This window comes from Triturus cristatus, chromosome 7 (assembly GCF_964204655.1).
Source record: "Triturus cristatus chromosome 7, aTriCri1.1, whole genome shotgun sequence".
In the NCBI taxonomy this organism is placed as follows: domain Eukaryota; kingdom Metazoa; phylum Chordata; class Amphibia; order Caudata; family Salamandridae; genus Triturus; species Triturus cristatus.
The window spans coordinates 581,065,314-581,081,579 of NC_140590.1; the positions used below are offsets into that span (position 1 = coordinate 581,065,314).

Sequence of the window (16,266 nt, forward strand, 5' to 3'; positions counted from 1 at the left end):
CTGCCGGTAAGAGCGAAAAGACGATCTTCCAAAACCCCTAAATTTTTGAAAAGACGAACCCTTAGATGGAGCTTGCAGTCCCAAGTATTTCGCAGTCAACCTGCTGTCCTTAAATCGCTGCAGGCCAGAGTCCGCCTTTTCCCCAAACAGCTTCTGTCCGTCGAATGGCAGATCAACCAGCGTAGCTTGCACATCAGCTGAGAACCCAGAGGTACGGAGCCAAGCCTGCCTCCTTGCGGCAACAGACGACCCCATGATCCTTGCCACAGAGTTCGCAGTATCCAACCCTGATTGGATAACTTGTCTGGCAGCCGCCTGAGTGTCTGCCACAACCTCCAAAAAGGACGACTTATCCCCCTCAGGCAACTTAGGGGCCAAAGACTTAATGGAGTCCATTAGCGCATGCACATAACGCCCCAACAGGCATGTAACATTAGTTGATTTTAACGCCATACTTCCAGTGGAAAAGGTCTTTTTGGCTGCCTGATCAACCTTTTTAGATTCCCTGTCAGCCGGAGACTGAGGGAAGGCACCCGAAGCATGCTTGGAACATGAAGCCTGCACAACCAAGCTGTCCGGAGATGGATGAGTTGACAAGAAGTCAGGATCCCCTGGTGCAACCTTGTACCTTCTTGCCACCTGCCTACACACCGCTGGAGATGAAAGGGGTTTCTTCCACACCTCCAAGACCGGCTCCAAGATGGCCTCATTGAAAGGCAACAAAGGCTCTGATGTTGAAGATGGTGAATGCAACACTTCTGTAAGCAAGTTGGATTTGTACTCCACAGAAGGCAGCTGCAAATCCAAAAGTTCTGCCGCCTTTTTGATCACAACATGATAGGGAGCCAATTCCTGAGGTGGAGAAGACCTGGCAGATGAATGCTCCCACTCTGGGGTTGTATCCAAACCACTAGCTTCATCAATGCCTTCAAATTCATCTGAGGAAGAGTCAACCTCACCTTCTTCCACATCCGTCCGATATCTCCTTTCCTCCAACACCTTCTGGGTCTCCCTCCTCGACCGGATCCGGGGAGCCGGCGTCGACGACGTCGTACGCGGCGTTGGTGGAGCCAGAGGTACCGGAGTCTGCGGCGCCATAGGTGGAGTCGGCGGCGCCGGACGTGGCGCCGATGGAGTCGCCCTCGGCGTCGAGGAAGGCTCCGAAGTCCGCTGGTCCTTCCGAGGTCGAATCGGATCCCAGACGGCGCCGGAAACTGCCAAGATGGCGCTATCGGCACAAAGGGCATAAAGGGGGCCTGAGCATACTGCTGCGGCACCCCTAGTGTAAATGCCATTGGACCCACGGGACCAGTTGGTGCTCCGGATGGGTAGGCCGCCCTATTAAAAATGCCATACATAGCATTTAAGAAATTGGTAGAATCTGTACCTGGAGCCGGGAACTGAGGAAAAGGAACAGGCCCCGTATCCCCTTGTGTAGTCACCGGCGTCGGCTCCGCAGTATCTTCAACCGGAGCCTCAGACTCTTCAGGCACCGGAACAGACTCTTCCTGCTCCTGTTCATGCATGGAAGCATCCGACTCCACTCGAACCGGAGTCGACTCCTCAGACGGATCCGATGACCGCGTCGGGGACTGAGCCGGAGTCTGCTTCTTCGAAGGAGAACACCTCGGTGACTTCAAAGGCGAAGGAGAAGGAGACAAGCATTTGCTCCGGCGCCGAAGGGGCGAAGCCGACCTCGACCTCGACTTCCTGGACCTCGAGGACCGACGTCGAGAAGAATGTTTCCTCTTCTTGTGGTGCTTCTTCGACCTCGAAGACTTCGAAGACGATGACCCCCTCTTCGACTTCTCCTTTTTCCTCCCCCTCTTCTCCTCACCGATCCTCTTCATGAAGAGCTTAGTCTTCCTCTCCTTTAGTGCTTTCGGGTTCATGCTTCTACAGCATCCGCACTCCTCCATATCATGTTCCGAAGAGAGGCACCATAAACAGTCCTGGTGTGGATCCGTCATCGACATCCGACCTCCACATTCCCTACAGGGCTTAAATCCCGACTTTCTAGTCGAAGACATACTCGAATTAACAGATTAACACGGCTAAACTACAAAGTAGCCAACGAGCACTGGGAAAAAAACCGTTGCGCGTCGAAGGCGCGGAAAAAAGGGAACTGACGTCATCACGCCGACGTGGGCTTCTTATGGCTCCGGTGACGTCGAACGGAGTCGCGAGCGGAGCCGATGCATTATGACGTCGCCCACGTCGACGTGGAGTGCTGGGGAAGAAAAGTTCCGTGGAATGCTGGCGCAGGGGATATTCACAAGGTGAGGAATCCACTGGCAGATGTATCCATCAGAAAAATAAACTATTGTTTGGCGACCCTGTCTTCAATTTTGCTTTAACACGAAATATTTACTGTTGATTCACGTTGTTTTAAACCAATTTACCTGACGTGTGCACGGGAACTTTGTTTGTATTTTCTAATAACATCTTCAATACTTTCTAAATAACGTATTGTGTTGTAGCTTTATTAGTCCATGCACCATGCTTGGTGCCAGACAGTGATGCAAACTATAAACGGATGCAACTAGTCATGGTCTGAGGGAGTGATAAGGGTGCTCTATGGAATTATAAGCAAGCTTCTTTGGCACAGAAGAGCTTGTGAATTGATGACCCAAGGACAGTAGGGTTTAAGTCCCAACAAGGCCATTTTAACTCCAACATGATGACTAATTTTCATGAAAGGTTGGACTGAGGCTCCCTCATCTCAAGAGCTTTCAAGTGGCATAACTGTCTGGTTGGCAAATGGTACTATGGTACAGCTGGCATCATTTTCACTTACTACTGAAATTTTGCACAAGCCCCATGTTGTTTTGTAGGATTGTGCATTCTATGGCCCTGTGATCATGTGGTCACCCGCATTGCTTTTCTAGCTCTCGCCCCCAAATAAGGCAATGATTGTCGTGATGAGCACAGATTCAGCCAGCCAAGAAGGGCCAACCATGTTCTCCCAACACTATTTAATTCAGTTGCTAAGAGCAGGAATATGACAGTCTTGCACATAGTACATATTTGTTATTTAAACGTAGCTGCCTGAGCCACTGCTCAGGTTTATTATCTTTCTAGGTTGTTCTTTTATGTTCCACTTTTTTCACTTGTCCGGATTGGTGTCTGGTAATACTAGCAATCATGTGGTCCAAGACTGGCTTTTGGGGTCAATGTACAATGCTTATGAAGCCTGTGTCTGACCTTCATACACATGCAGCAGTGTGCATTTGGATTCAGGATTGCAGACCAGAGTCCTTAGTGGGTGAACCTCACCATGCAGGACTGCAGGTTCCTGTTGTGACAGATTAAACTCATTTTATAGTACAAGGAGCTTAGTTATTCTGCTTTTTTTATTTAGTTTCTCCTTTTGCTGCTAATATTGGGTGAAAATTGTATTTGCAACAGTCCTGCCTGCAGACAGATATTCTGTGTCTTTTTGGACTATTATAGTAGTTGTACCTCATACATTTGTTGTTGCTTATTGTTGTGATTCAAACGTTGGATCACAACAAACGTTGGATCAGACCTGATCTTATTTTACAGACCCGGACCTCGGATCACACGCATCTTTGCTCTTGCTCTAATCTGGGGCCACTATACCCCGTTGAAATATCAGCACACAAACTACAAAAGATGTGCTTTTTATTATAAGATCTAGGGCCTATAATGGCTTAGAAGTATCAGCACAAAAAAACTATAAAAGTGGTGCTTTTTTATTATAAGAATGTTGGGACATTAATATTCTCCAATGTTTGAATCACAACAATAAGCAACAACAACGGTACTGTTAACTTTGGCATAAGAACTAGACTTGCTGAATTCTATTGGATACATCAGGATGTGATTTTGTTCGCTACGATTGTGAATGAATTAAAAAAACACAAACAGCCTTGAAGAAGTCCCGTGGGGACGAAACGCGTCGCGTCGGCTATGGATTTTGTATTGTGTTTTTAATCAACGAAATCTGATGAAGAAGCATAACATAAATGAATAAAAGAAAAGTATTTTTTCATAAGAATTTGAAGACTCAATCTATTCTTTTGGGAGATCATTTCATGTTTGAATATTATTCTGGATGTTGTACTGTACTATTTTGTTATCACACATCAAAATACTATTGGTGGCATTCATTTATCAAAGTCCTACTCTTCCTTGTCACAGTTTTACATCTGTCGAACATTGTCAACGAAATGGCCACTACATTTTCAGGTGTTAAGATACCAGCTAAGCAAGACGGAGCTGGACATTTATGTAGATGACTAAGAAAGAAAGTAACTTGTTCTAATAGCAAAAATATCAACAACATATGTATGGTTGGAACTGAAGTGTATGCCTGCAGGCAGAAAACATCTAATTTAGTAAAGACTAAATAACAGAGCTTTAGTGATTGTCTGCCCCCAAAAACTTCTCATTCTGCATATTTTGGTCTAAAAGAACATACCTCTGGGTGGGGTTAGTTCAATCATGTTAATTTCACAGAACCCAACAGGAAACACAGAAGGAGAGGTGGCATGATAGCAAAACCAGTCAGAACCATCTGCTGCTTCGGAGCCATCAATTGCAATCATGAGATAACCATCAGCTAACACCTGTTGTAACAAACAGAAACAAAAAAATGTTTAGAAAACATTCAAGTGTGTGCTGTTATAAAACATCATTTTGTTAAACATCGTAATATGTAAAACTGCTATGGAAGCTAAGTACTAAGAAAAAATAAGAGGGACGTTAAACTGTTGAACAAAAGTGGAACGACCAAAGAAAAGCTACAGCCACACATACCCAAGAAAGTGCTACTAAATGACTTTCTGCATATCAGAAAAAAATTATGAGGCTGACAAAAACCCACCCAAACAAAAAAAACAATTAGCACAGCTAAATGGTCTGGTCTTAGTTAACCAGAACGTTTTTTTTTTTATCAAATATGCAAAACAAAGGCGAATGCGGACTGGATTTTCCATATATTATGTGTATATATATATATATATATATATATATATATATATATATATATATATATATATATATATATATATATATATATATATATATATATATATATATATATATATATATATATATATATATATATATACACATACACACACACACACATATTTATATATATAAATATATATTTTTTTACTACTTGTGATTTGTTTTTCTTACGTAAAACAAGAAGAAAGGGAAACAGCTAAAACTGTCCCTAGGCCAGACATAATGAACTCTTTAGAACGGTTTCAGATTTGTTTTTAAATGTTCCATATTCTGACTGGTGATGTACACATTCAACAAAAACAAAGGACATTTTATTTAAATTATAAGTCAAAATAATGAATATTCTGATCGTTGCCTGACAGTTTTGAAAGCCACACAATAATTACTTTCTCTAAAACAATACTAATTGCAAAACCTTTACTTGCAACACCACAAATGTCAGCGCCACTGAAAAAATATATTTCTTTACGTTCAGCTCAGGACTCGAGGATTCTTCTATGCTGGTGGGGCAGGAAGAGGGATAAAAAGATGAAATAAAATACAATTAAACTTACCTGCTATGCTCCTGCCTCCGCCGCATGCCCCTCCTCTGTCTTATCGTCTTCTTCCTGGCTGCTGCCTGCAGCCTGCACCCGAAGCACCCAAGCTTCCGGCCTCTGCCAGCCAAACATGATGCTGCAGGAGCAGCAGCGAGTGATTGGTCAGGCAGTGCCTGTGGAGGCTGGGCGTGTTCTACATGGAGCTGTGCAACACAGCCCCAATGGAGAAGAAGCCAACTATAAATCAACTATGCATGAGTCTTTGGCCGGCCCTAGACGGCGGTCAAAGCGTCATCCACATGTAGGGAGGAAGTGCAAACCACTCCTGCTTCCTCTGCGGCGAGCCAGCCCCGACACAAGTCGCAAAGGTAAATAAAATGATAATGACTGTGTTTTTATCATTTTATTGTTCTTTTCCACTGATCAATGAGAAGTGACGCGAAGCTCCTCCGCCTTAGCGAAGGAGCTGCCACTGGAAAACATACAACCTTGTTTCATCTCATTACTAATTACCTTTTCATTAAAAAGGCAGGTTCTTGTCATTAACCCCATGTGTGCCCATGATGAGCTGGACTCGTCATGGAGCACAGTCGCGCTGTGCCCATGACGAGTCCAGCTCGTCATGAGGCATTCCCTGGGGAATCCCTCTGGTGCGGGCACCAGAGGGATTCCCTTTTACTGCAAATAGCCTCGGGAGCTGGGGAAGAGCTTCCCCAGCTCCCGAGGCCCCCCCCCCCTTTCACTGTAATGACGATCGGCGCGCACGTCGCGCCAACGTCATTACAGTGAAAGTGAAACTGAAATGAGCCAAGAGGCTCATTTCAGGTTTCACTTTGTACGTGCTCAGGGGGCTATCTCAGCCCCCTGAGCACGTAGAAAGACGGGAGAGGTATCGTTGGAAAGGGGAGAATCTCCCCTTTCCAATGATACCCCTCCCCAGTGGATCCCTGCTTGGGGATCGCCACAGGAGGGCGATCCCCAAGCAGGGATCCACCCACTAGACACCAGGGAGGGGGGAGCGGCCCCTTGGGCAAGGGCCTTTGCTCCCCTCAAATAATTTGGGCATTATTTTGTCTTTTTGCCCCCCCCCCCCCCCCCGGGCCCACTAGACACCAGGGAATTTTCAAAAAAATAAAAATAGGGGTAGGGCTGCCCAAAACGGGCAGGCCCATGCCCCCACCCCCCAATTATCACAGTCTTTCTGCCCCCCCCGGGGGGCAGATGGGGCATTGGCCCCTAATCTGCCCCTTCGGGGGGGCAGAAAGCCCACTATACACCAGGGATTTGTTTTCAGTTCTTTTTAGGGTGGGGGCGGCCCGAAACGGGCACGCCAATGCCCCCACCCACCCACCACCATTACAGCCTTTCTGCCCCCCCTGGGGGGCAGATGGGGCATTGGCCCCTAATCTGCCCCACCGGGAGGGGAAAAAAGACCGCTAGACACCAGGGAATTGTAAAAAATGCCCCCAAGTACCCGCCACGGGCAAGGGCCCAAAACGTAGTGAGGTGCACTACGTTTAGGACCCTTGCCTGTTGAGGCGCACTACGTTTTGGACCCTTGCCTGTCGCGGGTACTTGGGTCTCCCACACGAGTGAGGCACCATTTTTATCGGGAGACCCGGGGGAACGCTGGGTGGTAGGAAATTTGTGTCAGCCCGGTGATGCCACAACTGTCCCACACAAAAATGTGTGAAAAAGGTGATTTTTTCAGCTAAATTTGAGGTTTGCAGGGCATTCTGGGTAAGGAAACGTTGGGGGATCCACGCAAGCCATACCTCCATGGAATCCCCCGGGTGTCTAGTTTTCAAAAATGTATAGGTTTGCTAGGTTTCCCTAGGTGCCGGCAGAGCTATGGTTCAAAAACTACAGCTAGGCACTTTGCCAAAAAAGGGTCATTTTTCGCTGTGAAATTGAGGTGTATCCACGTTGCGTTTTGCGCCGTTTCCTGTCGCGGGCACTAGGCCGACCCACACAAGTGAGGTACCATTTTTCTCGGAAGACTTTGGGGAATGCGGGGTGGGTGGAAATTTGTGGATCCATGCAGATTCCAGAACTTTCCACCAGAGAAATGTGGGGAAAATGCATTTTTTGGGCAATGTTTTAGGTTTGCAAGGGATTCTGGGTAACAGAATCTGGTGGGAGGCAGTCAAGTCACCCCATCCTGGATTCCCCTGGGTGTCTAGTTTTCAAAAATGTATAGGTTTGCTGGGTTTCCCTAGGTGCCGGCAGAGCTATGGTTAAAAAACTACAGCTAGGCACTTTGCCAAAAAAGGGTAATTTTTCAATGCGAAATTGAGGTGTGTCCACGTTGCGTTTTGCGCCGTTTCCTGTCGCGGGCACTAGGCTGACCCACACAAGTGAGGTACCATTTTTCTCGGAAGACTTTGGGGAACGCGGGGTGGGTGGAAATTTGTGGATCCATGCAGATTCCAGAACTTTCCACCAGAGAAATGTGAGGAAAAAGTGTTTTTTTGGCAATTTTTTAGGTTTGCAAGGGATTCTGGGTAACAGAACCTGGTGGGAGGCAGTCAAGTCACCCCATCCTGGATTCCCCTGGGTGTCTAGTTTTCAAAAATGTATAGGTTTGCTAGTTTCCCTAGGTGCCGGCAGAGCTAGGGTTAAAAAACTACAGCTAGGCACTTTGCTAAAAAAGGGTAATTTTGCATTGTGAAAATGTGGTGTGTTCACGTTGGGCTTTGAGCCATTTCCTGTCGTGGGCACTATGCCTACCCCTACAAGCGAGGTACCGTTTTTATCGGGAGACTTAGGGTAATTCAGATTTGTAAAGGAACTGTTATTACCTATTGACTTTCGATGCATTTCTGCCTTCCAAATGAAAGACATTGTGTAAAAAAGAAGTCATTCTAAAAAATGACTGATAATTCTCATGCTAGTATGAGTATTCCCAAATTCGGAAATGTGCAAATATCTACTGTTTTTAAACTCTATATTTTGGTTCCATTTCAGAAATACATAGGTGTCTTTCATACCGATTTTTCCATGTACACATTTTTACAGAATAATTACTATATACCCGGTACATAATAAAAAACCATTGCAAGTTGCTGCTCAGTTTTTGGCTCTGGGTTCATCGGGTTCTTGGTGAACCTACAAGTCCTATATATCCCCACAACCAGTAATGTCCAGCGGATGTAACGGTACATTGCTTTCAAACAGCTGTCATAATTACAAGAAGTTACAGGTGAAAACGTTGACACAAAAGGCGCTTTTTTTCAACAAATTTTCAATTTATGCTATAATTAACTGTTACTTTCTATAAAGAAACCTTGATGGATCTACACAAATGACCCCTTGCTGAATTCAGAATTTTGTCTACTTCTCTAAAATGTATAGCTTTCCAGGATCCATTATTGCTTTTGTACCCATTTCTACCATTAACTGGAAGGAGGTCGAAAGCACAAAAAATAGCAAAAATAGGCTATGTCCCAGAAAAATCCCAAAACTGTGTAAAAAATGTTGGGTTTCTGTCAAAAGTCTGGTATCCCCTAAAAGCTGGGAAAATGGCGATTTCAGCTCCACAAACCCTTTTTTGATAACACTTGCAGGGAAAAACCCAGAAGCTTTCATTTGCAGCCCGTTTTTCCCATTTTCCCCCAAAAAAATACATTTTGCTCTATTTTGGCTCATTTCTGTGACCTCTCCAGGGGAATCCACAAACCCTGAGTACCTTCAGAATCCCCATGATGTTGGAAGAAAAGGACGCAAATTTGGCGTGGATACCTTATTTGGTCAAAAAGTTACAGGGGCCTCAGCGCGCACTACCCCAAATAGCCAAAAAAGGGCGTGGCACAGGAGGGGAAAAGGCCTGGCAGCGAAGGGGTTAACAATATTATTCTATTACAAACGTTTACAAGTCAGTGCAACAATCACTGGCATTGCCAAGTTGTCTCCCTTATACTTACATTCAATCTGACCGACTGCATTGCCAATGATTGTTTAAAGTAGTGTTCAATGTCTGTCAAGAATTCAGTGACACTAAAAGTACGACCTGGGGGCAGCATGTGGCCCTTCTGACCTTCACATCTGGCCCACTGGTCATCAATATCACTGGGCTGTTAATCCACTCCGCACATCAAAAAGACGTTAAAGAAACAGGCAAGCGTTTGTTTAAAGGTTAACTGACGTTAAAGAAAGGAAGTAACTAGGTTGTCCTGCAGTGCTTAACTTTAGGAAAATCTTAATTTTGAAAGACCTCTTACAGCACAAAAGTGTAAAAATATGAAAGTATCTTCAGAATAAAAATAGTGTATTACATTAACATGCAGAACCGTTTCACCTTAGTACATAAGATTATAAGTGCATTAAGAAGCATTATTATATATCCTTTTTTTTAATTAATCGTTTTTAAACATGAATTTAGAAACATTTCATACACCGACGGTGTTAGCTAACTGATAAGGTAAGGTAATTCAAGAGACTATCCATCTAGAAATGGTTTGTTTAGATGAAGGAAAACCAGTGCACGTTTGACCATAATTTACAAATAAACGGTCTGATTTCCTTTTGCCCGTGGTATTATCTAGATAGAATTTCAGAACCCTTTTGAGGTCTAGAGAATGCAGCACCTTCTCAGGAGTGGTAAAGTGGTTCGGGAAAAAGGTACTAGTGTAATAGACGGATTAATATGAAAATCAGAAACAATCCTAGGTTAAAAAAACCACCCTGTTGGCATGGAACATGAAATAAGGTTCACTAGAACACAGAGCTTGTATCTAGCTAAGGTAGTTGCCACCAAGATAGCAGTCTTCCACATCAGATGCTACAGGGGCTCTTTATATATGGGTTAGAAATGAGGACCAATCAATTTAGAAAGGACTACATTAAGCTCCCAAGGGAGAGAGGGAGAGTAACTGGAGAGGTCGCATTTGGAGCCTGGCATTGAGGATGATGAAAACGCAGGACGCCATGGATTCCAGGAGAGAGGATCCTTGTCTGGTCGTGGGATAAACTGTGCGGAGGAGAGTGCGGCATTTGTTGTTAGATAAGGATAACCTCCCCTCCGAAGAACACATTCTTGCGTCTGCAGTATTCAGAATGGCACCCAGGTAGTGAATTTTTTGGGTTGGATTGAGAATTTACTTTTTGTTGTTGACTTGCAGGCCCAAATGACTAAGCACTCAAATGCAGGATTTAAGGTGCTCTTGCAGTAGATGAGGAAATGGGCTCTTAAGGAACCAGTTGCCCAAGTATGGGTAGGTGAAGATCTTATGCTTCCACTGGAAGGCTGATACCACTGCCATGCATTTCGAGAATGTGCTGGGGGCTGACTTGAGTCCGAAAGGGAGTCCTTTGTGCTGAAAGTGCTCTAATGCCACCTAGAACCACAGGAATTGCAAATGTTTTCAGGAAACTGGTATATGAAAATATGCCTCCTGCAGGTTGATGGAGCACATCCAGTTCCCTTGATGGAGCTGGGGGACAATTTAATGAAGTGCCAGCATCCTTAACTTCTCTTTGCGGATAAACCAGTTTTAGAGTCGGAGGTCGAGTATAGGGCTGTACTCCCTTTTTTAAAACTAGAAAGTAGATCCTCTGTTGTAGCTGGGGCCAGAGAACATTTTCAATGGCTTCTTTTTGTAGCAGAATAGTTACCTCTGCTTGAAGTAGGTTTTGCTGATAGACAGACGTTCTCCGAGGTGGGATTGCCGGAGGCAGGGATTTGAATCTAATTGAATAACCATTCTGCACAAAATTGAGCACTCACTTCTCCATTGCGATTTTGTGCCACTTGTCCAGATGTGCCATGATACTTCCCCTCTCCTCCCAATGGAGTGGGGAACAGATCTGGGGGTAGCAAGCGTTCATTGTTTGGTCAGCTGCTTAGCAGAGGAAGTGGACGTTCTGGCAGCTCCCCCTCCACATCCTGGCTGATGCTGATGGTAGTGGGACCAGGACTGGTGATGTTGTTGCGAGGTTTGAACCATCCGCTGATACTGGCGAAGGTTGTGGGGACGGTATCTGCGCCTAAATTCCTTGCTCTTCTCCAGACCCACTGCCTGCAGGGTGTCGAGTTCAGATATCATCCTTGCCATTTCATCATCGGCATGGGTGCCTAATAGTAAGGTTTCACTGAAGGGTAGGTTCAGAATAATGTGTTGGGCCTCAGGTTTCAGACCAGTAAGTTGTAGCCAAGGGGAGCGCCTAGCGCAGATGCCATGAGAATAGTGATGGGCTGCTAGTACGAAGCATCAGCTGCTGCACTAATCGTCCGATTCGCCACCAATCCACTTTCCTGCAGAATTTCCTGGAAATCCTGCTGATGTTCTTTTGGCAGTTTCTTAGTGCCTAGAAGCGCTGAGACACTAGCAACCTTCATATAGGAAGCAGAGGTGTTGCACATCCTTTCCCCAAGGGAATCCATTTGTTTGTTGTCCTTATCGGGTGGCACTGTGGAGAACCCAACTCCTATATGAGGCTCCCTAGCTGCTGCCACTATGACTGAGTCCAGTGGTGGTTCGGCCCTCAGAAAGAGTGGATCCTGCTCTGACTCTTGTACTTCTTTGAAATGCGTTATGGTACAGGCCCCATCGCCACAGGTGTAAAAAATGTCTGAAGAACCGGTTAAAGTAGACCAGGTGCCAGAGGAAGCCGTTGGTCAAAAAGAGTACCTGTGGTACAGTGTTTCAAAGATCGCTAATGCCGAGGTGGTTGGAGCAGGCATCCCAATATTCAACTTAGCTGCACCTCTAATTAGGACCTCATTGAACATGACAATATTGTCTACTGGCAAGACCCTGGCGGGAGGGGTCTTAGATAGTGTAGGTGATCAGTCTCCAAAAGACTATCTTGACGTCTCTATAGACCAGGAAAGAGACCTGCGTCTATGCCTCCAAGACCTGGAAAAGTGGGAAAGACGAGATCTGGAAGGAAATTCACCTGTGAGGCGTCCTAGATCAAGACCTTCTGGTTGAAGGAGACCTTCGGGGAGATCGTGTGATCGGTGTCAAAGGTGGATGAGTGCCAGTGGAAATTTTGGAAGGCGAATATATTTGCGAAGTCAAAACCTGGACTTTGTCTTGGGACTCTCCACTCCTTCACACTTTGAAGCCAGCGCAGTGAGAGTTTAACTGGTGGCGTCTGTTCTCAAGCAGGAGATCCCTCTGACATAATCTGCCCAATACTGAGACCTGGGGATGAGTATGTGCTTCTCGACGTCGACTGCCTAGACCTTGATGCTTGCCTCTGTGTTTCTGACACATGTGCTTCTCTCGACATCAAGGGAGGTCTCCCCATCGGTGCGGGTGAACCAGAAACCCGCTGCCTCTTTACCAGTGGAGAAATGTGTGAAGACGGCAGTCTCGACATTAACCTTCTAGAGGTGGAGCACCTCTGTCTTGACGTAAGTGATATTGAACGTCTCAGCCTGGCTGGTGGAGAGGCTCTCGATGGTGAAAGTCTATGGCCAGACGTGGGTGGAGGCTTCGAAGTCGACCGCCCATACCTGTGAGGCGTTGACACTCTAGATATTAGGCACCTGCTTTCCGTCGGCGAGCTCAACATCAACCTTCGGCGAGGAGTTGTCGACGTCAGCTGGTGCAGCGACGGAGATGGCCTTGACGGCAACTCAAGCCTAGACCTAGTCGTACTTGGGGACATCTTCGACGACCATCCTTGACCCTCAGGACGTGATTTAAATGTGGACCTTTCCGCCACTGGTTTTGGGCCGTGCGTCTCCACAGCGACTTTACCTTCAACGATGACGGTTGCTCTAGAGGCCTTTCCGCTGCCGATTTTGAAACCGACGGTGAGCAAACAGGTATGCCATGTCTTCCTATGTCCTTTCTGCCCCTGTGCTCAAGCCGCACTTGAGAGGGCTCTTAAAAAACCTTTTGTAAACCTTCCAGGCCACTTCTAGATGTTACCTTTCCTCTCTCCTGTATGGCATGTAACTTGATTCTTTCCCTGTCACGCAGTGTCCTTCTGGAGAATTGTTGATAATAATAACACTTGTCTGGTTAGTGAGCAGATGGCAAACACACAATGCAGACAGAGAGTGGGTCAGATTTTGCCATCTTTTTTCCATACGAAGGACATTTGTTGAACAAGGCTGGCATTTCGGACTGAAAAATAAGCAAAGAGGTCAGAAAAAAGAGAATGGTAGTACAGCTTGTCATTCAAAAAATTTCAAATGAAGGTCAAAAAACCAATTTCTAAATCTCAATTATTGACAAAGTCCAAAACTGACAAGCTCAATGCTCCAGGATCCTCACCGATGGAACCAGAAAAAAGAACTGACCTGTCAAATGTGGGGCATAATGGGAGCCTGCAGGTATTGGAGGTCATAAAGGCATGGCACCAGTTTTATTCTGTAGTGGTGTCTCTATGAAGCCTATGGGCTGTCTGCTATTACTTTGCCTTTTTCTTTGACTATAAAGGCTACGTTACAACAGAAAAAAAAGGAGTGCATGTTCTATGTTACAGAAATGCTAAATAGATATGTATTATTTTTTTTTATATGAAAAGTCCAATGCAATTTTGGCAACACACACACACAACACCACCCCCCCCCCCCACACACACACACACATACCCACATTCAAGGATAAGAATGAGGCTGACACGTCTCGGGTGGATCATCAGGGCAGTTTAATTAGCCATTAATGTTAGTTCGGCATAGTCTGTCAGCTCGTGAAATACTGGCGTTGACGCTTTTCGGTGACTACCTTCTTCAATGCCTGTTCCACTTCAAAGGTGGTGACTATCGAAAAATGCTCACTCCCATAGAGCGCCATCTTGGCCCTACCCCTTGAAGATGTAATGTACCATCTGATGAGACTGAATACGCCGTTCTCCCAGCCGTAAAACATCGGTATGCAGCCCCTGCTGCGAACTCCGATTCACTAGATGGCAGGTTGAGCAAAGCATGTGAACTTACAGCTCTACATGCTAAGAACAGGTGCATACCGGGTAAGTAGCATTTTCCGTTCGAGGCATGTGAGCCGTAGATCATGTGTGACAGGTAGTTGCAGATGTCATCTCTGGGTATATTTCCTAAGAATGCCATAGAAGCCCCGAGTTTGCGTGTGGAGTGCGCTCTAGGGGGAATTGTCAATGTTCGTTTTGCTTTTGCATAGCATGTTTGAATTCAATTGAATATCCACCGTGCAATACCTGATTTTGATATGGTATTGCCTTTATGTGGTGGAGCAAAAGCAACAAATAGTTTTGTCTTACGGAAAGGTTTTGTCCTTTCTATATATTAGAGTAATGATCTTTTTACATCTAAGGTGTGTAAAGCACGATCTGCCACAGAATCTGGTTGAGGGAAGAACACAGGCAACTCAACAGATTGGTTCATATGAAAGACAGAAATGACCTTGGCTAGAAATTTAGGGTTGGTCCGAAGAACCACTTTGTTTTGGTGAACTTGTAAAAATGGTTCTTCTATGGTTAGTGCCTGAAGCTAACCTACTCTCCGCAGTGATGTGATAGCTAGAAGGAAAGCTACCTTCCAAGTGAGAAATTGCAGTTCACATCTGTGCAATGGCTCAAAAGGTGGACCCATCAGTCTGGTGAGGTCAATGTAGAGATTCCACATTGCAGCATGTGGAAGTCTTGGGGGAATGACTCTTAAGTCCCTCAATAAATGCTTTAATGACAGGCACTCTAAAGAGAGACAAATGTTGTCCATTCTGGAGGTATGCAGCTTTTGCAGCAAGTTGTAAGCTTACGGATGTATACTCTAAATGTGAACACTGCAGATGTAATAAATAGCATATAACTTTTTGAACTGAAGCATCAAGCGGGTAGATTTGATTATTACAGTATTTCACAAACCACTTCCACTTTGCTGCATAGCAGGCTCTTGTGGTAGGACGTCTAGCCTCTTTGATGATGTTCATGCAGTCTGGCGGGAGATTGAGGTAGCCAAACTCTAAGACTTCAGGTGCCAGACTGCAAGGTTGAGATGACTGGGATCTGGATGTCTCATCTCTCCACGACTCTGCGTGAGGAGATTGGGTGTGAAATTTAGTTTTTGGTGAAGAACTACTGAGAGCTCCAACAGGCTTGTGAACCAGGGTGGACAGGCCCATGTGGGAACAACTAGGATTAGTGTCAGGGACGCTTGTCTGAGTTTCTGAACCACTGATGGAATGAATGCGAGAGGCAGAAAAGCAGAGGCAAATATCCCTGACCAATTCATCCATAGGGCATTGCCTCTGGACAATGGGTGTGGATACCTGGATATGAAACTTGGGCATTTCGCGTTTAGGTTTGCGGCAAACAGAACTATGTCTGGAAAACCCCACATCTGAAAGAATAGGAGAACCTGAGGGTGGAGCCCCCATCTTTTGTCTTTGATCTGCAATCTGAAAACTCCTGGAAGGTGTTCTGCGAGGAGACGCATTTTGTGACGTATGGCCCATCTCCAGATAGTCTGTGCTAGTTGTGACAGCTGGAGAGATTGTGTCCCCCCCTGTTTTTGTATGTAGTACATTGCTGTCATGTTGTCTGTACCAATCACGACAGCTTTGCCTACTAGATGAATTGAAATGATTTGAGCGCTAGAAAAATTGCTAGCAGCTCTAGATGATTTATGTGAAGCTGGTTTTGCCGTCAGTTCCACATGCCCTGAATTGTGTGCGTCTGGAGATTAGCTCCCCAACCAGTGAGCGATGCGTCTGCTGTTAGCACCATCTGTGGAACTGGGTCGATGGAGGGCCACCCTTTTGAAAGGTTTTGTGTATTCCACCACTGCAGAGAGCGA

The 16,266-nt window shown here is 45.5% G+C and overlaps 1 protein-coding gene across 2 annotated transcripts in view; it reads right to left on the reverse strand.

Moving 5' to 3' along the window:
- The window catches only part of MBTD1 (mbt domain containing 1), a 696,883-nt gene that overhangs the window by 342,087 nt on the left and 338,530 nt on the right, over positions 1–16,266 (reverse strand). For both annotated transcript variants that reach the window (XM_085617153.1, XM_085617152.1), the window contains exon 12: positions 4,445–4,592. In XM_085617153.1, the coding sequence (XP_085473279.1) occupies positions 4,445–4,592 (148 nt within the window). The remainder of the gene's footprint in view (positions 1–4,444; positions 4,593–16,266) is intronic.